Raw genomic sequence first — 26,613 nt, 5'->3', positions numbered from 1 at the left:
AGTTGCTGTAATAATCATAATGTTTTCGACTATAAATACAGACTTTTGGTGACTTTGAACAAAACAACAAGCAATAAAAAAACTGTAAAAACAAACAGAAGATGTTCAGAATATACAGTATAAACTGAGTATCTTTGAAAGCTGAAGGAATACTGTACGTTGCATCTGTTTATGATAGTAGAGTAAAGGTTTAAGCCTTTAAAGGTGCTTTCACAAGCCATAGTCCGTTTGGCTAGTCCGAATCAGAGTGAAATTGATACTTTTGGTTTGTTTTCTATTTAGTCTGGTTCGGTTTCACAGTGCACAAACTTAAAGTGGACAAAATAAAAGCATTTATTGGCTGAGGGGCGTGTACGAAGGAGCGAATTTATTATTTTCGTCTCGAGAGCTGCTACTTCTATGCAGGGAATCACGGACTTTGAAATATTGCTGTCGACATTTTTTCACTTTGACTCGAAACTGATCTACCGTGCGCATGAATCCCTTCTCCAGTTTATCTTGAATTACTTTACAAACGTCACTATTGGCCCAGATGTCAAGCAAACATCACACTTCTGCAGAAATCCAGGTCAGACCTCTCCCGCTCATGTTAACCTGTTGTTTACCTGTGTCCATCTCAACAAATGCGCACATTTTGGCAAGTGGTCTCGGATCGGTCATTTTGTTCTGCACCAGAGTATGATTACTGCGTTCACAACTGCCGAAACAAACTGCACCAGAGTTCGATTAAAGTGCCCTAAGGATACTGTAGTGGAGTAAAGGTATTAAAATATTTCTGCTATACTACAGAACAAAAAAAGCTCAGGTAAATATTGGCAGTTCAAACCATAACAGGGTAGACAATCTACTCCTTTATGGCCACTATGAATAACTAAATTTAATAATCGCTGTGTATTATAATTGAAAGGCGAATTTCTTTCCCATTTGCCTGCACTGACCCAGAAAGTTGGCTGAGGGGGCGACCCATAATAAAGGGTTAATTAGGGTTGCACTGCTTTGCAGGGATTATATACATAGAAAATGCTGTGCAAATGTTGAACAGAGCAATACATTAACAAGAATAATGAATGGCAATAATAAGCCTTTGTCCTTGAATTATGCATTGCACTGCATCATTAGTACACCACTGATTGAGCATTCTTTGTATGAATCCTGCAGAAATCTCTTTACACCGTGTAACGCCAGATAAAGGCACATTTAAGTTAATTTCTTCACATATTACAAGAGCGTAAAATTACAATGGCAATTTGAAGCTCCATAAATTAAGATATTCAAGCATATTTATGAGCAAAACAAGCAGTCTTTGTTTCGCTGAGAGGCATGGGGGGGATTAGGATTTCCAGAAGCAAATAAACACAAGGTATTTCATGCGCTAATGTACTTGAAGGTACAATAACTCATCACAGCGATATTTTCTATGCAGCATTGTTGGAACGTAGCGACCGTGACGAGTAGATTTGGATCAAGACAATGAATTATGCCTAGAATGGGATTATTCTCTTTGCAAGTGGCAACATACTCGTCCAATTTTATCTAATTTTGCAGTTGGGGTATTTAATCTGTGCTCGGGCTGCAAGCTCAGATACTAACACACATTACCAAGAGATCAATTTAGAGTTGGGTGATCCTTTCTATTTTCATATTGTCTAATCATGGCCACTCAAGATCACTGATAGGCCACAATATCACAGCATCATTAAATTAACATTATTATTTTATCTTTAATATTACAATCAAAGCATATCCATAACTACTTTTATGGAGCGCAGAGCAACGTTTTGGTGAGCAGGCATATGGAGAACAGAACTGTGGGGTGTCAGATCTGTGGAAAAGAGACTGGAAACTGGTTTGTAATTAAGGATTTTAAAATTCCCTCGTCATTTGTGCTGATTAACAGTCTCTAAACATCTCTAATTGTGCAATAGGGTGCAGATTCTAGAGATTATTTTATAACATCTTAGTTCTGATAGTAAGTTAGTTCAGATCGCCCTGATATCGGTGTAGGAAAAACAATCGGCGATCATTCCTTAAATCCTAGATATAGGGTCTGAAATTAGCAGGTGAAATCATCAAGCCATCCGCCACTTTGGTAGGCAGGGAAAACGCTAGTGATGGCAATAGAGAACCAGTTCCTAGTTGCTTTCATTTCTTGACATCTCATGTCTCTGTGACTATCGATTCCTCTGTATTGATGCTTTCCAACAGTTAAGCATGTACAATGACGCAACGGCATACGCATGCTGTATCATGTTTCAGTTTGGCGGAGAGAAAAAGAAAGCTTTCAAAAGCATGGTGCTACACTAGCTCTGAGTGTATAATACATAATTTAAACTACTACAGTACTACTAATTTTAATCAAAGCAAATATTTAAATAAAAATAGAATAATTTATTTCCTTATCATTTGAATTGTGTTTTTATGCAAATAACCACTATAGATGATGATAGCAAAGTACAGTACAGTACTCTGTACAGTATCCCTCACCACTGAGAAATGGGGCTCCCCGGAAGCTATGGTGTAATTCAAACACTGTAATTTACCATGCATATAATGTTTTTTATGTAAAATATATCAAACATTAAATGACATCAGATCTAAAATGTTATTCCTTCATTTTAGCGCATGGAATTCAAAAGCGGCAAACAAATAAAATACTTGCCTATACAACCCAATCACCAAATGGCACAAGCCTAGATCATTTACAGACTAAATGACAGTATCCATAAGTAAACACTGTCATTTAGTCTGTGTACACTGTAATTTGTGTCTTTATAATATTACCTTTTGTGTAAACTGACCTGTAATTTTCATATTAACCTGTATTGCCACCCTCATAATATAAAAGATTAGTCCTCAGTTGCTTGGAATGATTCCTATTCACATCGACGAAAGGTTCATTTGCCGGATTTAGAAGAGTTCTTCTTTTGCAGCTGTTCTGAAGTGTGCAGTATTTTATTCTTAATATAGTGTCTTCCTAATACCCGAGCCTCATTAGCAGCACTCGTGTGGGTTTACCTTCCTCTTTGATTTATAACTAAGTGGTACACATAATATCTCAAACACTGGCCTCATCTGAATTATCCAGGCAGTCGTAGTCTCCATCGCAGCGGAATCGGGAGGAGATGCAGTCTCCGTTAGCGCAGGCGAAATCCTTGTGGTTGCAGGTGACTGGCTCTACGATGAGAAAAACAGACACAAAATCATGCCAGCGTTCTACAAAACAAACATACATCCCCCGGTGCAGCAATCGGCCAAATGTTCCGCGCTGGCAAAACCATCGTTTTAGCTAATTAGAGTCATTTTGTATCAGAAGTGGAGAAACTGGCTGATCAAGATGTAAATACATTCATTACTGCTCTCACAATAGAGGGGCAACATCCTTTCTGAAGCCAAAAAGCTCGTATCTGCCATTTAGTGCAAGTGTGTCCCCGAGGACGATATTAGGGCGCAGCTAAACAGCTGCATCAGATCCAATGTCTGGGCCCTCCCCTTGTTATCATGGACTGTTAGCTAAGGCAGGGTGTGTGTTATGAGTTGTGCTGCAACAGAGACTCCCAGCAGGCATTGCAGCAAAATCTGATTTGCAGCCTCTCCACTGTCTGCTGGTCCACCTGCTTAATTCTTTGCCATCCAACACTTGACTGGCTTTTATTTGCATTTTAAGTGACATTAATAGGTATGGGGAATAAGCATCTTGTATAAATCACGTAAATGATGCATACTCAGCAAAAACACACAGAAGGCATGCACATACTTGTATGACGTACCGGCAAACAATTCACCTCTCACACACCGACCCTGTCTCCCACAAAATTCTCATATAACTTAACTGCACAACCAAAATACGTTTTGAGGGAAACGCTTTTTTTCACGGATTATGGTCACAGTTTTAAACATTTTTAAACAATGTGATGAACTTTGTAAATGTAACAAAACGAATACGCAACAAAACTTCTTAGTTAGGTTTAAGCAACAAAACTACTTGGTTAGGTTTAGTAAAAAAACATCATGGCAAGACATTGAAACCTCTCCTGGGGGAAAGTCTAGTGTTTGTTGGACCCATCCGTCTCCCCTCCCACCGACCAGCTGTGGACTTTCTCATTTGTTATACCCGTTATTATTCAATCACGTTATTATTCAATCACGTTATTATTAGGGCTGTCAAAGTTAACGCGATAATAATGCGTTAACGCAAATTTGTTTTAACGCCACTAATTTTTTTAATGCATAAATGCAACTTGCAATTTTTAGGTTGTAGCGGGCTCTAAAGCTTTGCATAAAGCAAGCATATTTGCCCACTCCTATGTTGATAAGAGTATTAAATACTTGACAAACCTCCCTTAAAGGACCATTTTGAACAGATGAATATGTGTTATTAATTTGCTATTAATCACGATTAATTATTTTAATCGATTGACAGCCTTATTATTATTCAATGTAACTTTCATTCAGTCGCTCGATATACTACGTTACTTTCTCTGCGCGTCGCTCGTTGTAATACGTCACTCGCTAAGTCTGTCCGCAGACTTACAAACTTAGTCCACAACAAAATACGTTTCCTTCCAAATGCAATTGAGAATGCAATTTAGTTGTATGGGAACGTAATTTTTAGGAGACAGGTCTGCATACACACACACACACATGCTAAGGATTTAACGAGGTGAGTTATCAGCATAATTCCATGAGTTAATAAAAGTTTTCTCCTAAAAGTGATGATGAATCTCTAAACAAAAGGGAATATGAACTTGTTAAATTACAGAGAAGAGAGCTCAGGAGTCTGAGCCTCACAATATTCTCAGAGAAACAGCACGGATAATAAGAGTCTGCTCTAAAGACAGAGTTGAGCCTGGCTGAGGCGATGGTGGGAAACATCACCCAGGGTGCACAGATACAAAGGTGAGTGTGTGTGAGAGGTGGTGGGTCTTCAGAGGAGTCCAATTCTTCACCGCCTAAGTGCGTGCAGAATGTCAACAGTGTATATAAACGAACAAACTGAGCTGCCAGAAAGCGAAGGCGTCAGATACTCACTGCAGTTCTCCTCGTCTGAGTTGTCTCCGCAGTCATTCTGGCTGTCACACCTCCAGTGGTCTGGGATGCAGTTGTTATTCTCGCAACGGAATTCATGAGGTCCACAGGTCTTTTCATCTTTTTCATCAGGAGCAAACAAACATGAAGATGAAAATGGCTTCAAAGAGCATGAATATTAATAGTGTGCTAGCTATCATATTTTCTAGGTGTAATCATCGTTTCCTCAGGGTTTCCCTAAGCAAGTCTGACACTGAGTTCAAAACACAGTATGCACTCCGGAGGCTAACACACCGTAAGATGAAATACCTGACTGTGCTACCAATCATCCTCAACTGAATTTGTGACAGGAAGTTGGCAAAATTGAACTTTCCTCAAGAAAACATCCAAGAGAATTTCAGAACACAACACATGCTGAGGCATTTGATTTTGGCTTTGATATATGGCTCACCCAAACTGGGTTTCTGTTTCAGTGTCCTGTCAGTGCCAACGAGTACCAGCTCATACGACAGTGATGAAGTGATATTCTAAATGCCACCTCGTTCAGACAGTCACAGCAGCTTACTCACTGGTCTGGATATCAGCTTATCACTTCTTTGCCTTTAATGTTATTCATTTGATTTCAGTAAGTAGTATTTAAAATGCCAAAATTGATATTCAGTAACATACTGTACATGTGAGTGCAAGATTTCCTCAAAGAGACCAGATACCTGATTTTTTTTCTTATGCCCATGTGCCCCTATTTCTTTTCTTTTTTTTACATTTTTCCTGCTGTAAGAGGACTGTAGCCGTGTTTCCATTTAATTGTCAAGTGAATTTTAAGCAAACTTTTGGAATGCCGCAAAAAAAAGAAATGCAAATTAGGCACGTTTCAATCAACTGATTTGGAGCTAATAGAGTCAGCTACAGCATAGTTTGGTCAGAAGTTGGCGCTATAGGCTACGCATGGCTGTAATCAGCCAGCAAACAGAGTAGTAGAAGAAGTAGAGGCTTGGCCATCTAACCATCTATGATAGAAAAATGGAGAGAGGTCTTCAGGAATTAGTTTTAATTGGGTAAGTTTTAATTGTTCTTTCATGTCAGCTGGTATTGGCCATGTTTCATGCTGTTCACAGACAGTCCACTAAGAGTGTACGGGAGGTGAAGTTAATGTCAACCACGACTATTTCCTAACCCTAAGTAGTCGTGTTGCCTAAATCTAACTTCCTGTGAAAACAGAAGTTTATTTTGAAAGGACACTATGCATATATTGGACGTATATTGACAAGCTATACCCGGTCCATCCAAAAGTAACGCGAGAGGGGTACCCCGTGTGTTAGTCTCCGATGCCGAGGGGCACTGACCAAGCGGCAGTATTTGACGAGTTGGGAGTGGGAATGTGTTGTAAAAATATGTGAATGGAAACACGGCTACTGATGTCCACAGTCTACAGTGAAAGATTTCCTCTGGTAATAAGAACAGCTCAGAAAACTTAAAGAATAATGAGCCCTAATCCTCTTGTACACAAGGTGTGAAAATAGTGAACACCTTTAAAATATAAGGCTAAAAGTTAATTGGTAACAAGACTTGTGTTAAGGCTAAGGTGATGCTTCCTACTCAAAATAGCAAGCCTGATAATCAGACTTCAGAGAGAGAGAGAGATGTGGGCAGCGATTCAGAGGTCTGGGTCCAGGCTACAAAATGTCAATCACACGGTTCACTGGCATTTCGGAGTCTAACTGTGTTTCGACTCTATTTATTTGCTGTATATGCTGTTTGAAGTGACTCAGTCTGGAGTTTATGGGGCGTGTTGTGTGTCAACAGTGGCTTGCAGTTGTTGTGTGTAAAGTGATGGAGGGTCTGAAGTATTTCAGTCTTAAATTGGGCTCTCCGGTGTTAAACACTAATTATCCAAAATATCTGCATTCAAAAAGAACAGATACTTTGATATTTGCTCTGAATGGGATTTCAAAGTCAAACTGAGAGCTTCCTTTTAAAAAGTCATTTCAGTGCAGGCATCATCAGGGATAATGGCCAAGGTAACGCTGTTATCAGTTAGGGAAGAGATGCGTCAAAAGAGGAGGGTGGCAGATTCTGCCTGGATCCCTTTCCAACATGACAGCAGGAGGAGAGAACCAGGAGGGAAAACTGAGAGCAGCAGCGGAGGACACAAGGCAGCAATTCATTAGGAGGCAGCTCAGTCAGTCACTAACAGCATATAAAAGATGTGACGCAGAACAAAAAAAGAAGCAATATTTCCCTGCTAAGTCAGAGCTCATTACGGTGCTAACGAGCAAAACTTCCTTAAACAGTCTGAAGTAATTCAAAGTGAAAATAAAATAGCTATAAAGCAGCATTATCTCTTTGGAGTGCTGTGAAGTGGTGAGAACTTTTTAGGGGATTAATTATCGGATGACACTGACAAACACTGCAGGAAGTACAGTTTAAGGGGCTAAAGTCAAACATCAGTAAACTACACAAATAAACAGTGACTTAATGGCACATCAGGGTCTTCAATTAATTGACATAAAAGAAGCAGCAAAACCTCCACATGAAACCTCAAATTACAAAGATCTATTGAGAGGAGGTGTGAGGCATCAAACAATAAAGCATGAATATTCTTTTAATAATACTCAAATTGCATTTTTGTGCCAAGCCACATATACTGACAACACTATTAATAATAGTTCTTATTCATCCAATGTCACACCTATGAAGCAACAACACCTGGCCCACACACTCCCATGCCTGTGCAGGCATACATTGTGCAAAAGTCCCATTGTGCAACTACTTTCACATTAAAGGGTAACTTTTTCAACTTCTATTTCCCCATGTTTTTGTCTATAAGTGACTAATGGAGACAACAATCTTTGAATTTGGTCCAGTATGGAGAGAGAACGCTGTAACTGGCAGTCGCAAAATGAGCTGCAAGGGCAAGTGAGGAGCGTCAATGTAACGTTACGCTCACTAAAACTACTTGTTTTTGCCACTGAGAGACTCAGATTGTGTGTGTCAACATTATGGAAAGGAGAGAAATAAAACCTTTTTCTTACCTTTCACTTGATCCGGTCTGTTTATTATTGTGTCCAAGTCCCGCTCAAGGAGAGGTCTCGTTGTGAAATCTGAATATCCGTATACTCTGGCTCAAATAAATACGGGCAACCATCGAATTCAAAGACCTCATCCACATTGTTGAAATCATCTAAATACTCAGCCATGACATTGAAAATCTTTTAGATAACACTAAGCTACACTTTCTGTGCTCCAACACAACAAACTCTGCCTGGCCGGCACTCGCGTTTCCACCATGGATGTATTCCACTATTCCACCGTTGTCTTGCGGCAACCTTGTAACCTTGCCAGATTTCAGAACGAGACTTCTCCTTGAGCGAGACTCTTTCCATAATGTTGTCAGACACTTAGAATAACAATCAGGGTTGTGTCTTGAACGTAACCCACAAGCACGAAAATATGCAAAAACTTTTGCGAGACTTGCTTTCTTTACCTTAGCCATTCAAGGTCAATGCCAATGTATTGCAACTTGTAGGTTACCTGATAGACATGACCAACAATCAGAGCCTGTCATGGCCAAAACAAGCACTTTTAGTGGACGTAATTGACGGTGCCAGCTTGCCCCAATACACTGCAGTCTACAGCGCTCTACCTCAATACTGGACCAATTTCAGAAATTATTGTCCCTATTAGTCGGTTAGACACTAAAACATGGGGAAATAAGCTCCAGGTTGAAAAATACAGAAGTTACCCTTTAAGATAAAGTATGTAAAGAAAATAAGATACTGTACATTATGACTGACTTCATGACCTCAGATATATTTGATGTCTTTGACGGGTAACTGCTTCTTTCTATGTGGTAAAACTTTAGAGCTTTGCATAACTACAGAGTTGAATTCTGTCTCTTTGCAGAGGCATGTCAAGCAGATATAATCCTGGTGCATAGTGCTGTAAAAGTTCCCAAGGTACCCTGCCCTAGTATGAATGTCTTTTGTGTGTGTGAGGTCAGCATTTAAACACTGACAGCTGCTAAAAATGCCAGGCAAACTGAGCTCTTATTGACAAAAAGGGACCGCTGTCCTTCATGGCGTTCTCCTTCAGCACATCATCAGATAGGCGGCGAGAACATGTAGAAGGACTGAGCCAGACCAGCGTGAAGCCGAGTGTAAAATTAATTCAGATTAAATCAGATTCTTCCCCCCTTTAACTGAAAAATAAGTGAAGTGGTGTGATTTATGGTTAAGTGGGCTTCCACAACTCACCGCAATTAGCCTCGTCTGACCCGTCGGCGCAGTCAGGGTCCTCATCACACACCCAGAGTTTGGAGATGCAGTGCATGGAGGCCTTGCACTGGAACTGGTCTGGGGAGCAGGTGCTCTCAGCTGCAGGCAGACAGACAGTGGTTGGATTAGTAGAAATAACCTGAGTGTTCATAATATCTACAGTGATATAAGAACCAGTGAAGGAGCCATTCATTTCTCCAAAACACTCGCATACCTTTCCAGTGTTTTATCACAGCGAGTAGCTGCTTGTTATGAAACCTCACATTGTTTCAGATAGCATTTTAATTTCAGTGGTGCAGAGCTCATTACAAAAGTGCATTCACAACCACATCCAATCATTGTGGAAGTCTAAGAAGGGGTGAAGTAATTAGCTTCACTTTAATTAAAGCCTTTTTTTTTTTTAGTCTCCCTTTCTCATCCTTACTTTTCCTGCATCTTCTCCCCCCATTCTGACCCCTCTCGCAATCACATGCAAGACAAATGCAGCAGTCTGAAAGACTTGAACGGGGTGTGATATTCTGATGAGTTACATCACGGCAGAGAGAATCTGTTCTTATCCTCTGTGTGATTCAATATCTAATCCCTTTTCACAGGAACAAGGGCTGCCTTCGGAATACCCGATGACTACATTACTATGCAATGTTGATGCTTGATGTCACATAGTCTGTCCAAGCACAGAAATAAATCAAACCAATTAAAGTGATTTATCTTAGTCTGCTAGATTATATATTTTAAACAAAAACATCCAAAACCTTAAAAATACCGACTTTTATCTGGGCTGCAATGTTGGAGCGGGCAGATCAAACAGGGGATATATTCATAAACTACCCAGTCTGAAAGCTCAGTAAAGCCATTTCTAATGAGTCTGAAAGTAATAATGCAGTTCCTCACGGCAGTCTGTCTCATCCTCTCCATCTCCACAGTCGTCCTGACCGTTACAGCGCAGGTTAAGAGGGATGCATTTCTGTTTCCTGGTGCACTTGAACTGGCCTGACAGACAGATGTACGTCTCTGAAAGAGAAAACGGGAAGGAGCAGCGGGAGGTTGCATCAATAAGAAATGCTACGAGTCCAAACACAGCGAAGCATCTAAACTACTGATGCTGACTGGTAGTGATTCAACCAAACTCTAAAGTTACTGTTAAAGGTTTTTTTAAACACACAGTGTCTGCTAATGAAGCATTTTAGTTTTCATTGAATGAATAGAAGTGGATCAGAGCTGCAGCTAATCATTATTGAATTTACTTTATCAATTTTTTCCAATTAACTAGACTATAAAATGTTAAACAGTGAAAAAAAATTTCTAAAACCCCAAGGTGACATTTACAAATTGCTTGTTTTGTCTGAAAAACAACCCAAAGCCCAACGATTTTCAATTTACATGATTTTGCACGATAAATTATTCAAACAACTGGTCTTGATTAATTTTCTGGCGATGAACTAATTAACCCATTTGTGTCCAAACACTATATTTAGTATGATAAGGAAAAACATTTGTTCCGATCAAAAGTCTTGAAAAGTGTCTAACAGTACAACATTAACATTTTTAGATCACATGAAAAAACACACTTTGATTAAAGGAGCAGTGTGTAGCACTTAGGGGGATCTATTGGCAGAAATGGAATACAATATTAATAAGTATGTTTTCTTTAATGTATCATCTGAATATAATGATTGTGTTTTCATTACCTGAGAATGAGCCGTTTATATCTACATAGCGGGTCCTCTTCACGAGGTCGTGTCAAGAAGTCGAATAATTAAGTTTAGGATCGTTAGTTAGGTTAGTCTTGCAAGAGTTTTTGCAAGTTTTTGCAGATCTCAGATCAGATTTAGCATTTTTGGGGTACCCTTTAGACACGACCTCTTCACAGAGCCGGCCGACATGTTTCTACAGTAGCCCAGAATGGACGAACCAAACACTGGCTCCATATAGAGCCATTCGAGTTTTCGCGTTGTCGCGTCGGCCACCGTAGTTCTACTACACACTTGGCACACGAGAGAAGTTTCAGTTAATGGAATCTGCATCCTCACCGCTAGATGCTAACAGATACTACACACTGGACCTTTAATAGTCAAATTCAGGAATTTTGAAATATGAGGAAAAACGCTCACATTTTGTTTATTAAATGTTTTCATTATGATTTAAACAAATTAAATAAAAATGTTTACAGTGCATACATGTAGATACAGCCACTTTCTTTATCTTCTTCTTTTCTTTTCTCATACTATATTTAGTATTTGGGCACATTGCTGTTTTTTTCTAAAATATAAAGGAGTCTATTGTAAAAACAATGGTCTCATGTGCCCAAATACTAGATATAGTATGATAAGAAAAACTCACTTTTCAGCCAAACGGTTTAACCAATTTTGAAAATGTCTTCACATTTGTGCTGAGGCAAGCCCAGAGAACACCTCCACCAAAGGATATTAAAAATGTCAGTTGCGGGCACACATGGCTTAATTGTTTTAGCACTAAATCGTACCGTCGACAGACAATGAAAAAAGACCCTGACAGCACTACACACGATCTAATTGATTCTGTAAGTGAGAAACTGCGCAGCAATCAGCGAGAAGCAACGGATGTCAAAAAGTTAAAAAGGAACCTCTTAGATTTTCCACTTAAACAGGTAATCGTTGTTCCGTCCTCCTTACCACAGTTAGCTTCATCTGAGTTGTCACCACAGTCGTTTTCCCCGTCACAGATGAATGGAGGAAGAGCACAAAGGCCAGTACCACACTGAAACCGCCCAGGCTGACATTTGAATTCAGCTGTTTGGGAGAGGAAATCATAACTATATGTCAGGCTACAAACTCTAAGAGTTCAATCAGGGAACATATAAATCAACACAGAGCATTGTGTAAATGCCATTGAAAACTAAACATATACACATTAATGACAACAAATAGACATTGAAAGTAAATAAGCAGCAAATTCAATTTTAATATCCCTCAAAGCTCACCAGAGTAGGAGTTGACTTGTTCGGGTATACAGTCGTACTATAGTGGAAACGGCTTATAGTCATCACGTCTGTGCAGGTCAAATTGATCACTATAAGTGGATGATTATTCCAACCAAAATTGTTGTTGTTGTGCATAATTTCTCATGCAGATTACCATGTAATTGACATTTGTATATTTATTACACTAAAACAAAGGTAGACCAGCTTTTCTCCTTAAACTGACGAGCTGCTCCTCTGAGTTTTGCTCAGCTTTTTAATTCATTTTTAATATTTCTTTTAACCGTTTAATAACATTAATCGGTTAAAATTCTTTATGTCAGTTAACGGTTAATTATTAACATCCCTAATTCTGTCCCAAGCTTTTTGATCCATATAAGCAGCGCTGTAACCGTGATCACTATAAACGGTTTCCTCTGTATTTTAAAGCCAACCTTTGAATAACATGGCACTCACGGCAGTCAGTAGGTTCATCTGATCCGTCCCCACAGTCGTCCACCGTGTCACACTTCCACCAGAAAGGGATACACTCATCTGTACCGCAGCGAAACTGTTACAGAAAATATTTAAAAAGACACAGAATTGGGAGTCAACATGAATATTTAACTCTCCTTTTAAGGTTCAACACTCTTCAAAGCCAAAGTCAAAATCAATACACATCCATTTGCTAGGACCTACAGCACATGTCAGAGGGGGGAAGCATATGAGAGTAAAGCAATTTGCCCTGAGGGGAAAAGTACGGCTCAACAACATGATCAAACTAAACTTAGAAGTGGGAGGAGAGGAGATGGCTGACCTGACTGGAGGTGCAGTTGGAGAGGCAGGTCTTATTGTCAGCAGCCAAGTAAAAATTAGTGGGACAGGCACATTTGTGTTCTCCGCCGGGGGACAGAAGACACAGGTGGCTGCATCCTCCGTTTGCAATCTGACACTGGTGCTTGGGTACTGTACAGAAGGACACAAGCGAGTCAGACACAAATCATTTCCTTCTTAAAACTATAAAGGAGGCCGGCAACAACTGCTCGGCATGGGAGGGTAGAATGAACACGAGTGCCAGATGGACTTCGTACCTTCAGGCTGGCGCAGGGAGTGGTAGACCTTGATGGATTTGATGGCTTGCCAGGAGTTGAGCAGCTCCATCCCTTGAGCGCCAGTCGTCTTGTGAGCACGTCGTAGCGATTTGGACTTCCCGTCCGTCCAATAGACAAAGTCCTCAAACAAAGTCAGAGCCATGACCCCTTGGATGTGATCATAGGTCACTGGAGAGGGACAAATGGGTCATGGTAAGCTTCAATTAAATTATTTTTTATTCAATCTAACAACCAGGGTGCTGCTAATTATGTGTCACTTACAGCACAAAGCAATAAACCTCTCAATCAGTCACACCCACGACAGATCCATTTATCAGGTTAACTGATTATTTGATATATTTTTTATAGCATTTCTAATAGCCCCAGTGGTTCTCAAACTTAAAGTTAGTAGAAAGAGTTTAACATCTTCAACACAATTTAAAAGTAATGACTTGCCCTATACTGAATGTGATTATCATAAAGTGGGCATGTGTGTAAAGGAGAGACTCGTGGGTACCCATAGAACCCATTTTCATTCACATATCTTGAGGTCAGAGGTCAAGGGACCCCTTTGAAAATCGCCACGCCAGTTTTTTCTTGCCAAAATTTTGCGCAAGAAATTAGTGACGTTAAAACAAATTTGCATTGACGTGTTATTATCCCGTTAACTTTGACAGCCTTACATTTAACAGACAGATATCGGTAATCAAAGTGTTCTTCCCCAAAATGTCAACTATTCCTTAAGCATGAACAACACCTTGGTCTCACCTTTGCGCCTTTGGGTGCCGTCCATGTTGGCAAGCAGGATGTGGTTGTCGTCTGCCCAGTAGAGCCTCTTGTTGGTGTAATCGATAGTGAGAGCAGTGGGGCTATAGATCTCTGTGTCAATGATAACCGTTTGCCCGCGGCCATCCATGCCAATGCGCCCGATGTGAGGGGGTTCACAGCAGTCTGCCCAGAACACGTACCTAATCAGAAACATAGCACAGTTCAAAGAGCTATGTATAACAGCAGGCAAACGTGAGAGGAATAAAAGATTAGTACTGACACCAAATGAAGCTCCTCAAATGAGAGCTGGATCTAACAGTTTCCAGGTTAACCATCTGAAAGGAGCAACCCTACGCCTGTTCTCCGTCAAGCTGTGAAATCAATCCTACAGCATTATGGTGAGCTTTACAGTAATGATAATATGCTTACCCTGTCTGGGGGTCCAGAGCTAGATCTGTGGGGTTCTTGAGGCTAGAACTGATCAGGACGGTGGGGTAGAGGCCGTTGGCTTTGGACACTTCCAGAGTTTTCCTTTCCGCATCACACCAGTACAGATTCTTTCCTATCCAATCTACTGCTAAGGCGCTGGGCACTGCTGTTCTGTGGACTATCTGGTAAAGCAGGGAGAGGAAGATGAGTATCAGTATGGAGGTTTTTTGTGCATATAAAAGGTCTGCAAAGTTACAAAGCCCAAAGTCAACACCAAAGGGAGTTATTCTCCCCCACAGAAACGCTGCTCCTGAAAGTCCTGCCTTTTCTTCCGTAACGTGGTGATGTCATCAAGTAACTTCAAAACTCAAAAACTTCTAACTTTATTACAATCATTATATACAGACAGGTACATACATGAAATTTGACCTCTGCATTTAACCCATCTTACGTATTTTCAGAGCAGCGGGCTGCATTTAAGCGCCCGGGGAGCAACTTGTCAATTGCTTTGACATGCAGACAGTAGGAACCGGGGATTGGACCATCAACCTTGCAGTTAAAGGACAACCACTCTTCCCACTGAGCTACAGCCGACTCCAGGTATTATGCAAACATATTTATTTATATAAACTTGCCTAGCGGCTAGTTTGGCACGGCCTCAAACAAAGCTAGTTAGAGCGGAGCTGGAGTGGAGTCCGTAGAGTTTTGTTCGGTTGACCAATCACAACAGAGTGAACGTTAAAGCATGCAAACATGCTCTAGTAGAATCCCAAAATACGTATGCACGTATGCACCTCAAAGTAAGCATAATATGTCCTCCTTAAAGTAAATGTGTCACAAACAGAACACTGTGTCATATATATGATTAAATATAATATACATTTAGCAAATTTGTAAAATTAGGATATATTCATTAACTAGTATGACCATGAATGTGTCTGCTGTCTGGGCTTCTATTTAGGCATGTTTATGTGTGCACAGTATTGTTACACCTGCTAACATTGTGGAGAAAGCAATAGTCTATTTGAGCTCCTCACATAGTGTTTTGCTAAAAAGTCCCATTTGTAAAAACGTCGATGTCAGAGGGTGATGCACGCCGTAATCCAAATTATTTCACTTGGACTTGATGTGAAAGAGTTTACTAGTCTGGTGTGAAAAGAAGTAGTTTGTGCACGTATTTTTGTCAGATCGAGGAGCTGTGTCTAAAGACTTAACCAATTAATTAAGGTGCCGATGTGGTTTGACCCATGCATAATTATGCAGACCACATTTCTCAAATTAGAGACTACAGATGGAGGGCACAAATCATTCCTGCTGCTGTATGACAGCTACAGTAGAGGCTGATGTTAGCAAGAATATAATTCATCTCACTCAGTGCAGACTTGTAGCGACTCTTAATCACATACAAATTGTATTTTGATGTGCAATTATAGCTGTACTAGCTGCTAATATACCTAAAGTCAATGTGCATATAACCGTTTTTTCTGAGTAATTTTGAGGCCTGTGCACTAAAGCCAAGAAATTTGCTCTCTGCACTTGTGCGCAGTACGAGGTGGTTTGAGCAGGTGAATACGCAGATGCAATTTCATGCAAACGTGAATGCCAAAATTGCATCTGTGTAAACACATGCTGCGCTGCACCACTTCACTCGCCTCACTGCAATAACCAAACAGGTGCAAGTGCAAACGAAAGGTGCTGCAGAAGTCTGTACTGTTTACTCCATCAGAAAACCGTAGTTCATTTGCAAAAAAGTGCTTTTTGTTAACTGTGGAGATGTAAATACTGTAATTAAAGCAGGTAGGGTGGAGGGCAGCAGACAGACGCTCTCATTAATGATTTTATTCATCTCACTGCGCTATTCTCAGTGAGAGATTTGGTCAAAACATAAGTATGTAAACAACATCTAGGGAACTATCTAGGAACTCTATCAATATCCCCAAGCCAGTCTAGCCTTTGAGTCTGAAAAAGCAGTTGTTTGGAATAAACAAGCATTGTGCCAGCTGGCAGATAAAGCTGATGCCTTTAAAACCCCCCTTTTACTCAAAAAAATAAAATAAAATAAAAATGCCAGCACCCATGCAATCTGTCATTAAGGAACACGATGTGCTTTGAGGCCTCTTCTGTCATCATTTGCAAGAAAATATATAGTCTTGGCAAAAAGACTATAGCTGTCCCCTAAGCAGCAATTTGGACAAAACTGAGCTTAGAACAGTCACTAAAGTGCCACTTGTTCTATAGTATTTTCCATCACAACTGCTTCCTCCGGCAAATAGGAGCTGATACATAAAGTCCTCCTGGTTGACTTTATCCATAATATCTCACCATTGATCAAAAAGATTGCTTCTTGTGACACTGAAGGTTAACTTAAGAGGAATGTCAATGTTTTGGATGCGGCTCATAAAAACACAATGAAAAGATGAATCCAGAGTGTGTTTATGTAAGCCTTTTGTCCTTTCGGCTATTTAAAGTAGAAACCTGTTCATGACTTATTTTGTCTTTTATTATTTGATCTAAAGTGTTTTTACATAAATAAAAGGCAATTTATTTTTTTTGTCACTATAGCGACATGTAATACTGACTGATTCAACAATGACAGCAATCATTAAAGTCACACTGGTTGTTTTCTTTCAGCTATCAAACGCTAAATACCTGCTGGGACGTCACTGATTGCGTAACTGCAAAATCCTTCAAAGTTTCAGCCCACACAGGGCCGTGCAACAGATGTTTACTCCTAGGAAATGTTGAAATAAACATAATAAATGATATCTAAAGCTGCAGTAAGAATTGGAGCAAATATGATTGAAAAAAATTATTTTTATAAAACGTCACTATATCCTGACAGTAGAATATGAGACGAGTAATCTGAAAAAATAATCATGTGCCTCTGTGTCCTCCGGTGCCCATAATGGCATCTGTAGGATTTCACAGACTCGAGGGAAACAACCAATCAGAGCCGAGCTGGAGCCTTCCGTCTCTGAGCAGCTGTCAAACACTTGCGAACTCCGACCAAACGCTCAAACTAGGCAGCGCTGATCAAATATGAATTAATATTCTGTTACTGTAATGCCTATTTCTCGCCTCATATGTTTTCAGAAACATCTTGTAGTGTACTGTTTAGCTGTAAAATGAGAATGTTTGTGACCGTTTGCAGCCATGTTGAGATCAATTGAGGAAATACCAAGCACCGCCCACCAGCCGAAGCAAACTTTTTTTTCATTTTACAGCTAAACAGTACACTACAAGATGTTTCTGAAAACATTTGAGGTGAGAAATAAGCATTACAGCAACAGAATATTGATTCATATTTGATCAGCGCTGCCTAGTTTGACCGTTTGATCGGAGTTTGCGAGTGATTGATAGCTGTCTCCGTTGAATGAACAGCCAACGCTCTCTCTCTGAAATGGCCTGTGCCAAAGTCTCCCGTCACGGGCTAGATTTTTTAAAGCCTGAAAACAGAGTCATGAGGAGGAGCAGAAGTCTAGTTATCTTTCAGAACACTTAAATTACAATATGCTGAAAGGTTATTATGAAATTTTTTTCCCAATGATACCAAAAAACATTCTGCCTTGCAGGTTTAAGTGTTTTCACATAAATAAAAGGCAATTTATTTCACCACTATAGCAACATGTAATATTGACTGCTTAAACAACGATAGCATCTCACTTAATGGGATGAAACCATTCATTAATGTCACACTGGTTGTTTTCTCTCAGCTATCGAATACCTGCTGGGACGTCACTGAATCAGTTACTGCAAAACCCTTCAAAGTTTCAACCCACACAGGGCCGTGCAACAGAAGTTTACTCTGAAGAAATGTTGAAATAAACAATATAAATGATAAAAATCTATAATTAAACAACATTGTTTTAATTAAACCATAGAATTCAATTAATCTCTGCCTTGGCCGGATGAAACTATCTTGGCAGAGAAAAAAAAAAAAAATGCTCAGAAATCGTCGTCTGCTCCCCGACCTTTCCTTCCTCATATGTTAAGTCCATACTAGTGACACTGGGTATCAGTGGCTCTTTTAATTAACCCAATGCTGCGAGAAGCTCCCCGATCGGTGTCCCAGACAGTTTGTCCTCTCGCTAAGCTGTGGCAGTGGCTCAAACAGTGACTGTGGGAGTAATTGAGCTGAATGAGCCTAATACCCCCACACACCAATGCTAATGAGATGTGGGACGGGGGCCCAGCAGGTGTTCTGCTGACGTCCCAGTGTCCCCAGTGTCTGGGCTCAGATCCCATGACCCCAGTGACAGAACCACGGTGATTACACCAGACACTACCATTGTGTCGTTAGGCTTATTACATTTATTTGAGAGCCATTGATGATATTGCTATTATCGCTAACACACATTCATTGTTGTTAAGCTAACAGGCCGTTGGCTGGCGACAGATCAAATCCATTATGTTGATTAGATAAAAGGCGCCTATCATCAGCTGAGCATTGATAATGAGCCACTTAAGCAACACACTTAGTTTTCTAAACTCGGCCAGACGACGCATCTTCACAACAGAATGCATCTAAATACATTAGTAAACTGGATAGAGTAAGGAAAGAGGAATAAATAAAAGTAGGACAGGGACCGAACAAAGTAAAGCCAATGAATCTTGGGTAAAGCGGCACGAGGCACCATATGGCGGGCAGTCGCAACAACTAAATCCTGTGGTACCTTGAGGTCGCTCCCATTGAGGCGCATTCTGTTGATCTTTCGACCGCTTGGCCTGGTTGAGTCCACCCAATAGATAAACTCCTTCTTGTAGTCAAAGTCTATGTGGATGATGTTGTTAAGGCCCTGAGGATGCAGAGGAGAGAGAGCGAGCACAAGTTGATACAAAATGACGTTTTTACTTTCAATGGAAATTAAACAATAAGAGATCCTGAGTTCCTTGTGAGGGTGGAAAAAATATTAGGACACACTTTCATTTGTGTACAACAGAATATACATTAATTATCAAATTCCCAACAGTATTATCCCCAATGTTATGTTAATGTGAAGGTCTATAGAACAATTGTTAATTCTGTATTTACAGCACATCCATAATGTATTTTATTAGCAATATTGTTCATCTTAATATGCAGAACAGTGACCTTTGACCACCAAAATCGAATCAGTTCGTCCTGGCGTCCAGTGGGACGTTTGTGACAAATGTAATGAAATTCCCTCCTGGGGTCTTCATTCATATTTTAACAATACTTCAATAAGAAAATACAGACATCAATACACATCTGTAACATTCATACTCGCGATATGACTCAATACATAACATTACCACTAAGACACACAACAACAAACAACACTAACTCAAAAGCCTATCTAACACATATGATAGCTCTAAAGTTCATCTCTTACATACTTGAGAAAATAAATCACTCATGTGATCCAGTGAATCACAAATAAAGTGGGATGTATAGCTCTCTACATCCATATCACATCTTTGAGAACAGTTATGGTACGGACGACCCGAACACATAATCCCTCCGCCCACGGCTTTCACGACGCAGAGGCATAAAAGCAAAATAAGAATCTAAGACATAAAATAGTGCAAGTTAAAATATAGGAATAAAATATAAAATAAAGTAATATCAATTTGTGGTAGACAGTATTGGAAATTAATAAACTGAATGTAAACAGCAATGTAAATGTATATGCATAATGAAAAGTAATATATCCGCGTTCTCCGTCTCACCCACGTCTGACAGATATGCTCCTATTTCAATCAACACAGGCGGTGTAACGGCTTATGTCTTACTCACACCATGCGCATAAACACAAGTCTATTTTCTTCCATTTATATGCATGAAACTACAGTGATTGTGTGTTCTGTGAGCTGTCAAAAACGCAGGTTACCTATACTCGACATTGCCTGTACGCCTCCTGTGTCGACACTGACAGAGGGCTAGAGCTGATGTGCTAATGTGCTGCTTTTTCCTCTTTCAAAAGCAGCACTCATCAATCCAGTGAGGTTAAGTTTGATTAATTATTTGAAATGCCTACAGGTGGAAACACCAACAGGATGAGAAACACAGCAAAACAAGCCCAACTTCTACAGTATCCGTGTATGTGATGTGATATTTACTGTACAAGCAATATTGATTCAGGTGGTTTTCCCACAGGTTCCAATGCTTTCAGCTATACGGAGCGTTTGGAGGCCAGTGAAGTCTCAAACGCTCTGTGAAGTCGAAGTCCTAACAAAGCAGAAGAGTGACGCACTTCCCTACTCCGTCATGCTCACGTGACCCCACTGTCAGTCAGACGGAGCCGCTCACCAAACAAGTGGCCCCCACCCTGTTGTCTCACACTGTGGGTGCCGACAAAAGGTGTCAGGTAATCTGACAGGCGAAATGAGACATCTTCATCAGATCATCAACACCCTCACAGACAGGCGCCAAAGTGTCCTGGGGGAACCCTTCTCCGCTCCAAACATCAGCAATAGAGATGAAACCTGCATGCCCCTTTTATCAGTGTCTCTATCCACCGATATGTCTCCCATCCATCTTCCCTGGAGACAGTATAGAAACCAACCAACTACAAAATGAATCACGAGCTTCTAACAATAGATTCTGAAAATGGATATGACTTTTTTTTTTTTAATTGTATAAATAGTATAAAGGTGTCTGCGTACAAGTTTTTACAGAGCAAGTAGGGCTGGGCGATAATTCAATATGAAAATGTATCGTCTTTCAATGGGATCATATCGTGATGAAATCATTTATCGAGTTATCATGATACACAATTGCGTTGTCTAAACGAGCGCATACTAACTCAAATTTCTCAGAAAATCATTACCAGAAAACATACTATATCGTGATGTATTCTGTTATCAAAATATGAAATTACCTATATAGAGATAGAAGATTTTGGCCATATTGCCCAGCCCTAAGTGCAAGCACTTGTATCTACATTACTGTCAACATACCATTGATTTCCTGTTCCACACATTCAACTACTTTTCTTTCTAAAGTAAGACATGTCTGACAGTAAAACCTTAGGGTGTTGGATGCAGTTGCCAAAGTTTGTTTGCCAATTGACTTGACTTTGATTTGGCTTTAAGCTTCAAATAGAAATCTCCACTTTAAAGTTGGAAATTGGGGATCATTCCTCTAACATTTAGGGGGAGCTATTGCAGAAATGGAATATATTATTAATAAGTATGTTTTCTTTAGTGTGTAATTCAAGCCCACAGGAAGAGTCCGTCACGTGATGCCATTGGACCCAAAAATACTTTTTCCCATATACTTATATTGGGAAAGAGACATCTCTAACTCAGCGGATATTTTTCTTTTTAGGTAAATCAACTTCCCAGTACGAACACTCCAATAGTCCTTATTTAAATCATTAGGTCCTAAAAGTTGTAAAATGCACTAATAGCCAAATCCAGAGTTATTTTCCTTCCTCCGTTCATGTGAATGAGACCCAGACCAAGGTTGGAGCGAGGGCTGGGAGGCGGAGTTAAAGGAAACTCTACTGTGCCTGCTTTATGGGCCCAATGGATGAGGAAGATGGCCGGATGATCCAGGTACTTTATCACTCGGCAGTTGAGCCATTTTGGCTTCATGCGCCACTGAGCAACTCTCATAGGAAAGAAAGAGAGCCCGCCTCCAATGCTGTATCCAGTTCTCTTTATACATCCATGGTATAATCACCTGAAAAAAATTATCGTTGTCTTTTCATTACCATAGAATGAGCTGTTTATATCTACCTACAGAGTGGGTCCTCTCTTCACGGCAATGTTTCTACACTAGCCCAGAACGGACAAACCAAACACTGGCTCTAGATAGGGCCATTCACATTTTCACGTCGGCCACCGTAGTTCTCCAACACGCTTGGCACACGGGAGAACTTTCAGTTGGTCGCAATCTGCAACATCCACGCTAGATGCCACCAGATCCTACACACTGCACCTTTAAATTTAATTTCTATAGTTAACAACAACCAATCAAATTTGGTGGCAAGATGCTAAAACTAATCACCATTTTTACTTCATGAAGAACTCTGGCATAAATATATTTCTCAACAGTACAGCTGTCTGTGAGCAGACGGCTCATGGAAAGCCAAACTTACTTACTTAATGCAAAATGTTATCCCAGTTAATCGCGTTCCCCACTGCCTAAGAGCCAAAGCCAGCTCTAATAAATCACAGTGAAAAAGTCAAACTAAGTAGGAGAACAGAAACACATTGAATGGGTTTAAACGTTAAAAATAATAATGTGTTAAGAGTGATACAATTATATTGTGAGTGACTTGTGTTTGTGGTGGGAAGACACATTTATACTAACATGCTAAAAGCAATACATAAGGAAAAATAAAACGATTGGCTCATTTGAAATTTGCATAATATCATGAACATATAATCTGAACAGGGTATGTAATGGTGTGGTAAAGTGATATGAGGTCAGTGAAGTATCCACCACCACTTAGTAAAGCCATGTGCATATTTCCCTCTCTAGCTTCCATTAAACGCTAAAATGCAGCGATTAAAGTGAGTTGTGGCTGATGAGAACTCCGATACAGACAGCAGAGTACACGGAGTCAAGAGGTTAATATGACCGTGAGAGGAGACTGTAGGATACCCCCTAGGTTGATTTACAGTAAATCACAGCCACCCATTTGTGATAATCAACAGTCAGATTCAAGCGTTGCACGGAGCAGCTGTGATGAAACCTGGGGATGATTGAAATAGCTTTTCCATGGGGTCCTCTATGGGGTGATTTTGCTCTCTGCCAATCAGAATTCCCTCCGCCCATGTGGAGGGGGTTGGGAGATATACTGGACAGTGGACATCTCATTTCAACAGAACAATACTTTACAGAGGCTGTGTGAAATTTTCAGGTTTTAATCCCATAACTGCCTTGAGAAAATAACTCCTTGAGGCTGAGGAGTGCAATCACCGACGCACTGATTGTTTTTGCCGAGTACTGAAAGCTGAATGTCTTTATTTGATGTAATACATAATTTTCAGTGAAAAGGGAGTTTGTGCTGCATCTTTCAAGCATGAATCAAGGTGCTTCTCAGATCAAGGATGGCAAACATCAGAAGGTAAGCGGGCCGGAGCACGCTGATTGAATTGCAGCGAACTTTTCAACATGAATGTGTCTTTATCAAAATCTGAAATACATCATTTCGTTTTTCTGTCATAATGTTACTGTCCACTATTTCTGCAAATACAAAACATGACATTCACTATTCAATAAGGCTTCACACTTTCACAGTGTGTCAGTGTGCTGACTTGACTATGACTTGCCTCCAAAACTGCATGTGATTATCATAAAGTGGGCATGTCTGTAAAGGGGAGACTCGTGGGTACCCATAGAACCAATTTCCATTCACATATCTTAAGGTCAGAGGTCAAGGGACCCCTTTGAAAATGGCAATTTCCTCACCAAAATGTAGCATAAGCTTGGGGTGTTATTTAACCTCCTTCCCGACAAGCAAGTATGACATGGTTGGTACCAATGGATTCCTTAGGTCATTTCATATCGACATACATCACGATATAGCATGTTTTCTGGTAATTCAATAAATAAATATGAAATAACCATATAGTAAAATCTATTTTGTATACCCCAATGTGATTGGCTGGAGTCTTTAGGTTTTCTAGTTTCATATGATACCAGTATCTTCAGTCTAGCTCTACAACTGACCCGCTACAACCTCCAAAATATCGATTGCGTTAATGCGTTGAAGAAATTAGTGGCGTTAAAACAATTTTGCATTAACACATTATTATCGTGTTAACTTTGACAGACCTAGTTTCCAGCCATTTAAACTCATACGTCCTCAATATATAGCTATCAGACTGGGAACAAGAGGCAGAGGAGATTCCAAATGAGACACAAAAAGAGGACAAGACGGTGATGTGACTGACAATCTGTTGATGCCTCTTAGCAGCATCTGATTATCGTGTAAAATGTCACTACAGGCACGATATGGCGGTGATGCAGATATCGCTTACCTGTTTCAAGATGGTGTAATTTGAGCCGTCCACACTCAGCTTCCGGATCTCATGGTGGTCCGCCATAATGAGAAACGGCTCTTCAGCTGAAATGAGGAACATGCACCGTTAAAGGACCGGTGGGACTATCGAGTTGAGAGATTTAAAAAAAAAAAAGAAAAAGAAGAAATCAGGCTGACCTGACAGAGCCTTGCATGTATTGGGGTTTCGCTCCAAGGCTTCGTAGCCGTCCACACAGAGGCACTTGTAGGAGCCGTAAGTATTGATGCAGCGTTGGCTACAAGGAAGCGTAGTGGAGCATTCGTCAATGTCCACACACGTCTTCCCATCGTCTTTCAGGTGGAAACCAGGCCAGCATTTACACTGATGACATAAACACACAAAAATGGTAAAGATTTGATCAACGAATGCAGGAAGTTATAGACAAGTTAGCCGTTCTCATTGATCATTATTAATCCATCAATTATTTTCTCAATTAATCGATTAGTTGTTTGGTCTACAAAATGTCCAAAAATGGTGAAAAATGGCGATCAGTGTTTCCCAAAGCCCAAGATGACATCCTTAAATTTCTATGTTTGTCCACAACTCAAAGATATTTTTTTTTTTGTCATACATCAGACCGGCACATACGGGTACTTTGCAAAAAGTCAAGGCCACGCCCCCTTTTGGGGGAAAGCAAACCAAAGATCCCATAGATATCAATGCAATTTGACGTGTGTTTGATTGTAATTTTTGACAATTTCATATGCATTCATCTCTTGTTAAACAAACGATTGTTTTACACATGTCTAATCATTATTTTGCGACCTGAACCTGAGCGTTCTTGATACCTTAATAATTGAAGGTTGATCGTCGACATGTCTCTTCAGTCTTCCCCCGTCCAACACAGTGGTCTGATATTGCTTATCCAGACTTACTACATATTTGATTGAATCACATTAGGCTAAGTGTTGTCTGTAAATAACCAGCCTGTTAATAGCCAACTGTTTGATCGATAGACTGAGATTTAGTTGGAGTTGACAGTCTGATGCTGCTATAACGTTAATGTATGACTGTATTACTGCAGCAGTAAAATAACTTAGTTATTAAACATTAATTCTAAAACACATCTTTCAAGTTTTATGTTCTGACTGGCTTATGCATGTCGGAAAACACTGAATGTCTGAGTTCTTTCTTTATACAATAAAATAAAAGCAGTGCACTTAACAGGCTATGCTCTTACAGTGATTTTAGATCAATATAATAATAATAATAATAATAGCTCCTTTCATGGCACTCAAGGTTACCTTCCATCTCATAAGATCAAAACACACCAGTAATAAAACTAATATGCTTCAGACTCCAGTACCTTTTTCTCAAAGTAATGCAGGTAAAGCAATGAGAATCTATCAAAACCTATAGCATCCGACATATATGATCAAAGCTGTGATATTATAGACATACTGGACCTTGGTTAAAAAAACATTCCATCATACTTCAGTGACCAGGCCCCCCTCAGAATAACTCAAAGTGCTTATATCAGCTGCTGAGGACCCAGCGCAAATCCCTTCCTTATCCACAGTTCTAACCTTGAGGGCCTTTCTGCTGATCTCCCTGTTCAGGCCATAAATGGATGAGCTAAGGGTCTGCATTGATGTGCTCTCTGTCCAGCTCTGCCCCAGACATGACAGGGAAGAGAGGTTTTCTGTGCTTTAAGCCAGTTTTCTGATGCAGTGAGCATCGTCTCATGGAAGAGTAGGAGAGGGAAATCCAGGGACGAAGACATAAACTGTGGCAGTCTGACAACAGTGACGGCCACCGGAGCACTCCGCCGGACGTGGCCTTGAACTGGACTCAACCCCGACATCACATGAAGATGCCACTGGCAGACACGGCGCAATCGCCCGTCACAGTGAGGGAGCGCAGACCGTTGTTGGCATATCGTATTCTTGCAGCGTTCAAGGTTATTCAGAAAGTGAGAAACTCAATGTATGTATGCTCCACCAACCCGTCTTTATCTGTTTAATTATGTGTAAAGTTAATTAATCGTTAATGTCCACGCTATTCCTAACATAACCTCCACATTTAACCTGCTACTAATGATGCTAGAGCGTAGAACTGCAGGTCAGTTAAGTCTATGAATTAAAATGTTAGG

General features: G+C 40.2%; 1 protein-coding gene across 3 annotated transcripts in view; it reads right to left on the bottom strand.

Moving 5' to 3' along the window:
- Positions 1-26,613, bottom strand: part of lrp1bb (low density lipoprotein receptor-related protein 1Bb) — a 314,579-nt gene that overhangs the window by 37,681 nt on the left and 250,285 nt on the right. For all 3 annotated transcript variants that reach the window (XM_037789698.1, XM_037789696.1, XM_037789697.1), the window contains exons 55-67: positions 24,659-24,842; positions 24,480-24,565; positions 19,196-19,318; positions 14,523-14,704; positions 14,094-14,293; positions 13,326-13,514; positions 13,052-13,200; positions 12,712-12,805; positions 11,951-12,067; positions 10,191-10,310; positions 9,279-9,398; positions 5,029-5,145; positions 3,068-3,174 (exon numbers count right to left, since the gene is read on the bottom strand). In XM_037789698.1, coding sequence (XP_037645626.1) covers positions 3,068-3,174; positions 5,029-5,145; positions 9,279-9,398; positions 10,191-10,310; positions 11,951-12,067; positions 12,712-12,805; positions 13,052-13,200; positions 13,326-13,514; positions 14,094-14,293; positions 14,523-14,704; positions 19,196-19,318; positions 24,480-24,565; positions 24,659-24,842 — 1,788 coding nt within the window. The remainder of the gene's footprint in view (positions 1-3,067; positions 3,175-5,028; positions 5,146-9,278; positions 9,399-10,190; positions 10,311-11,950; positions 12,068-12,711; positions 12,806-13,051; positions 13,201-13,325; positions 13,515-14,093; positions 14,294-14,522; positions 14,705-19,195; positions 19,319-24,479; positions 24,566-24,658; positions 24,843-26,613) is intronic.

The sequence above is a fragment of the Sebastes umbrosus genome, chromosome 13 (assembly GCF_015220745.1).
Source record: "Sebastes umbrosus isolate fSebUmb1 chromosome 13, fSebUmb1.pri, whole genome shotgun sequence".
In the NCBI taxonomy this organism is placed as follows: Eukaryota; Metazoa; Chordata; class Actinopteri; order Perciformes; family Sebastidae; genus Sebastes; species Sebastes umbrosus.
This window is presented reverse-complemented; position numbering and strand designations above follow the sequence as displayed.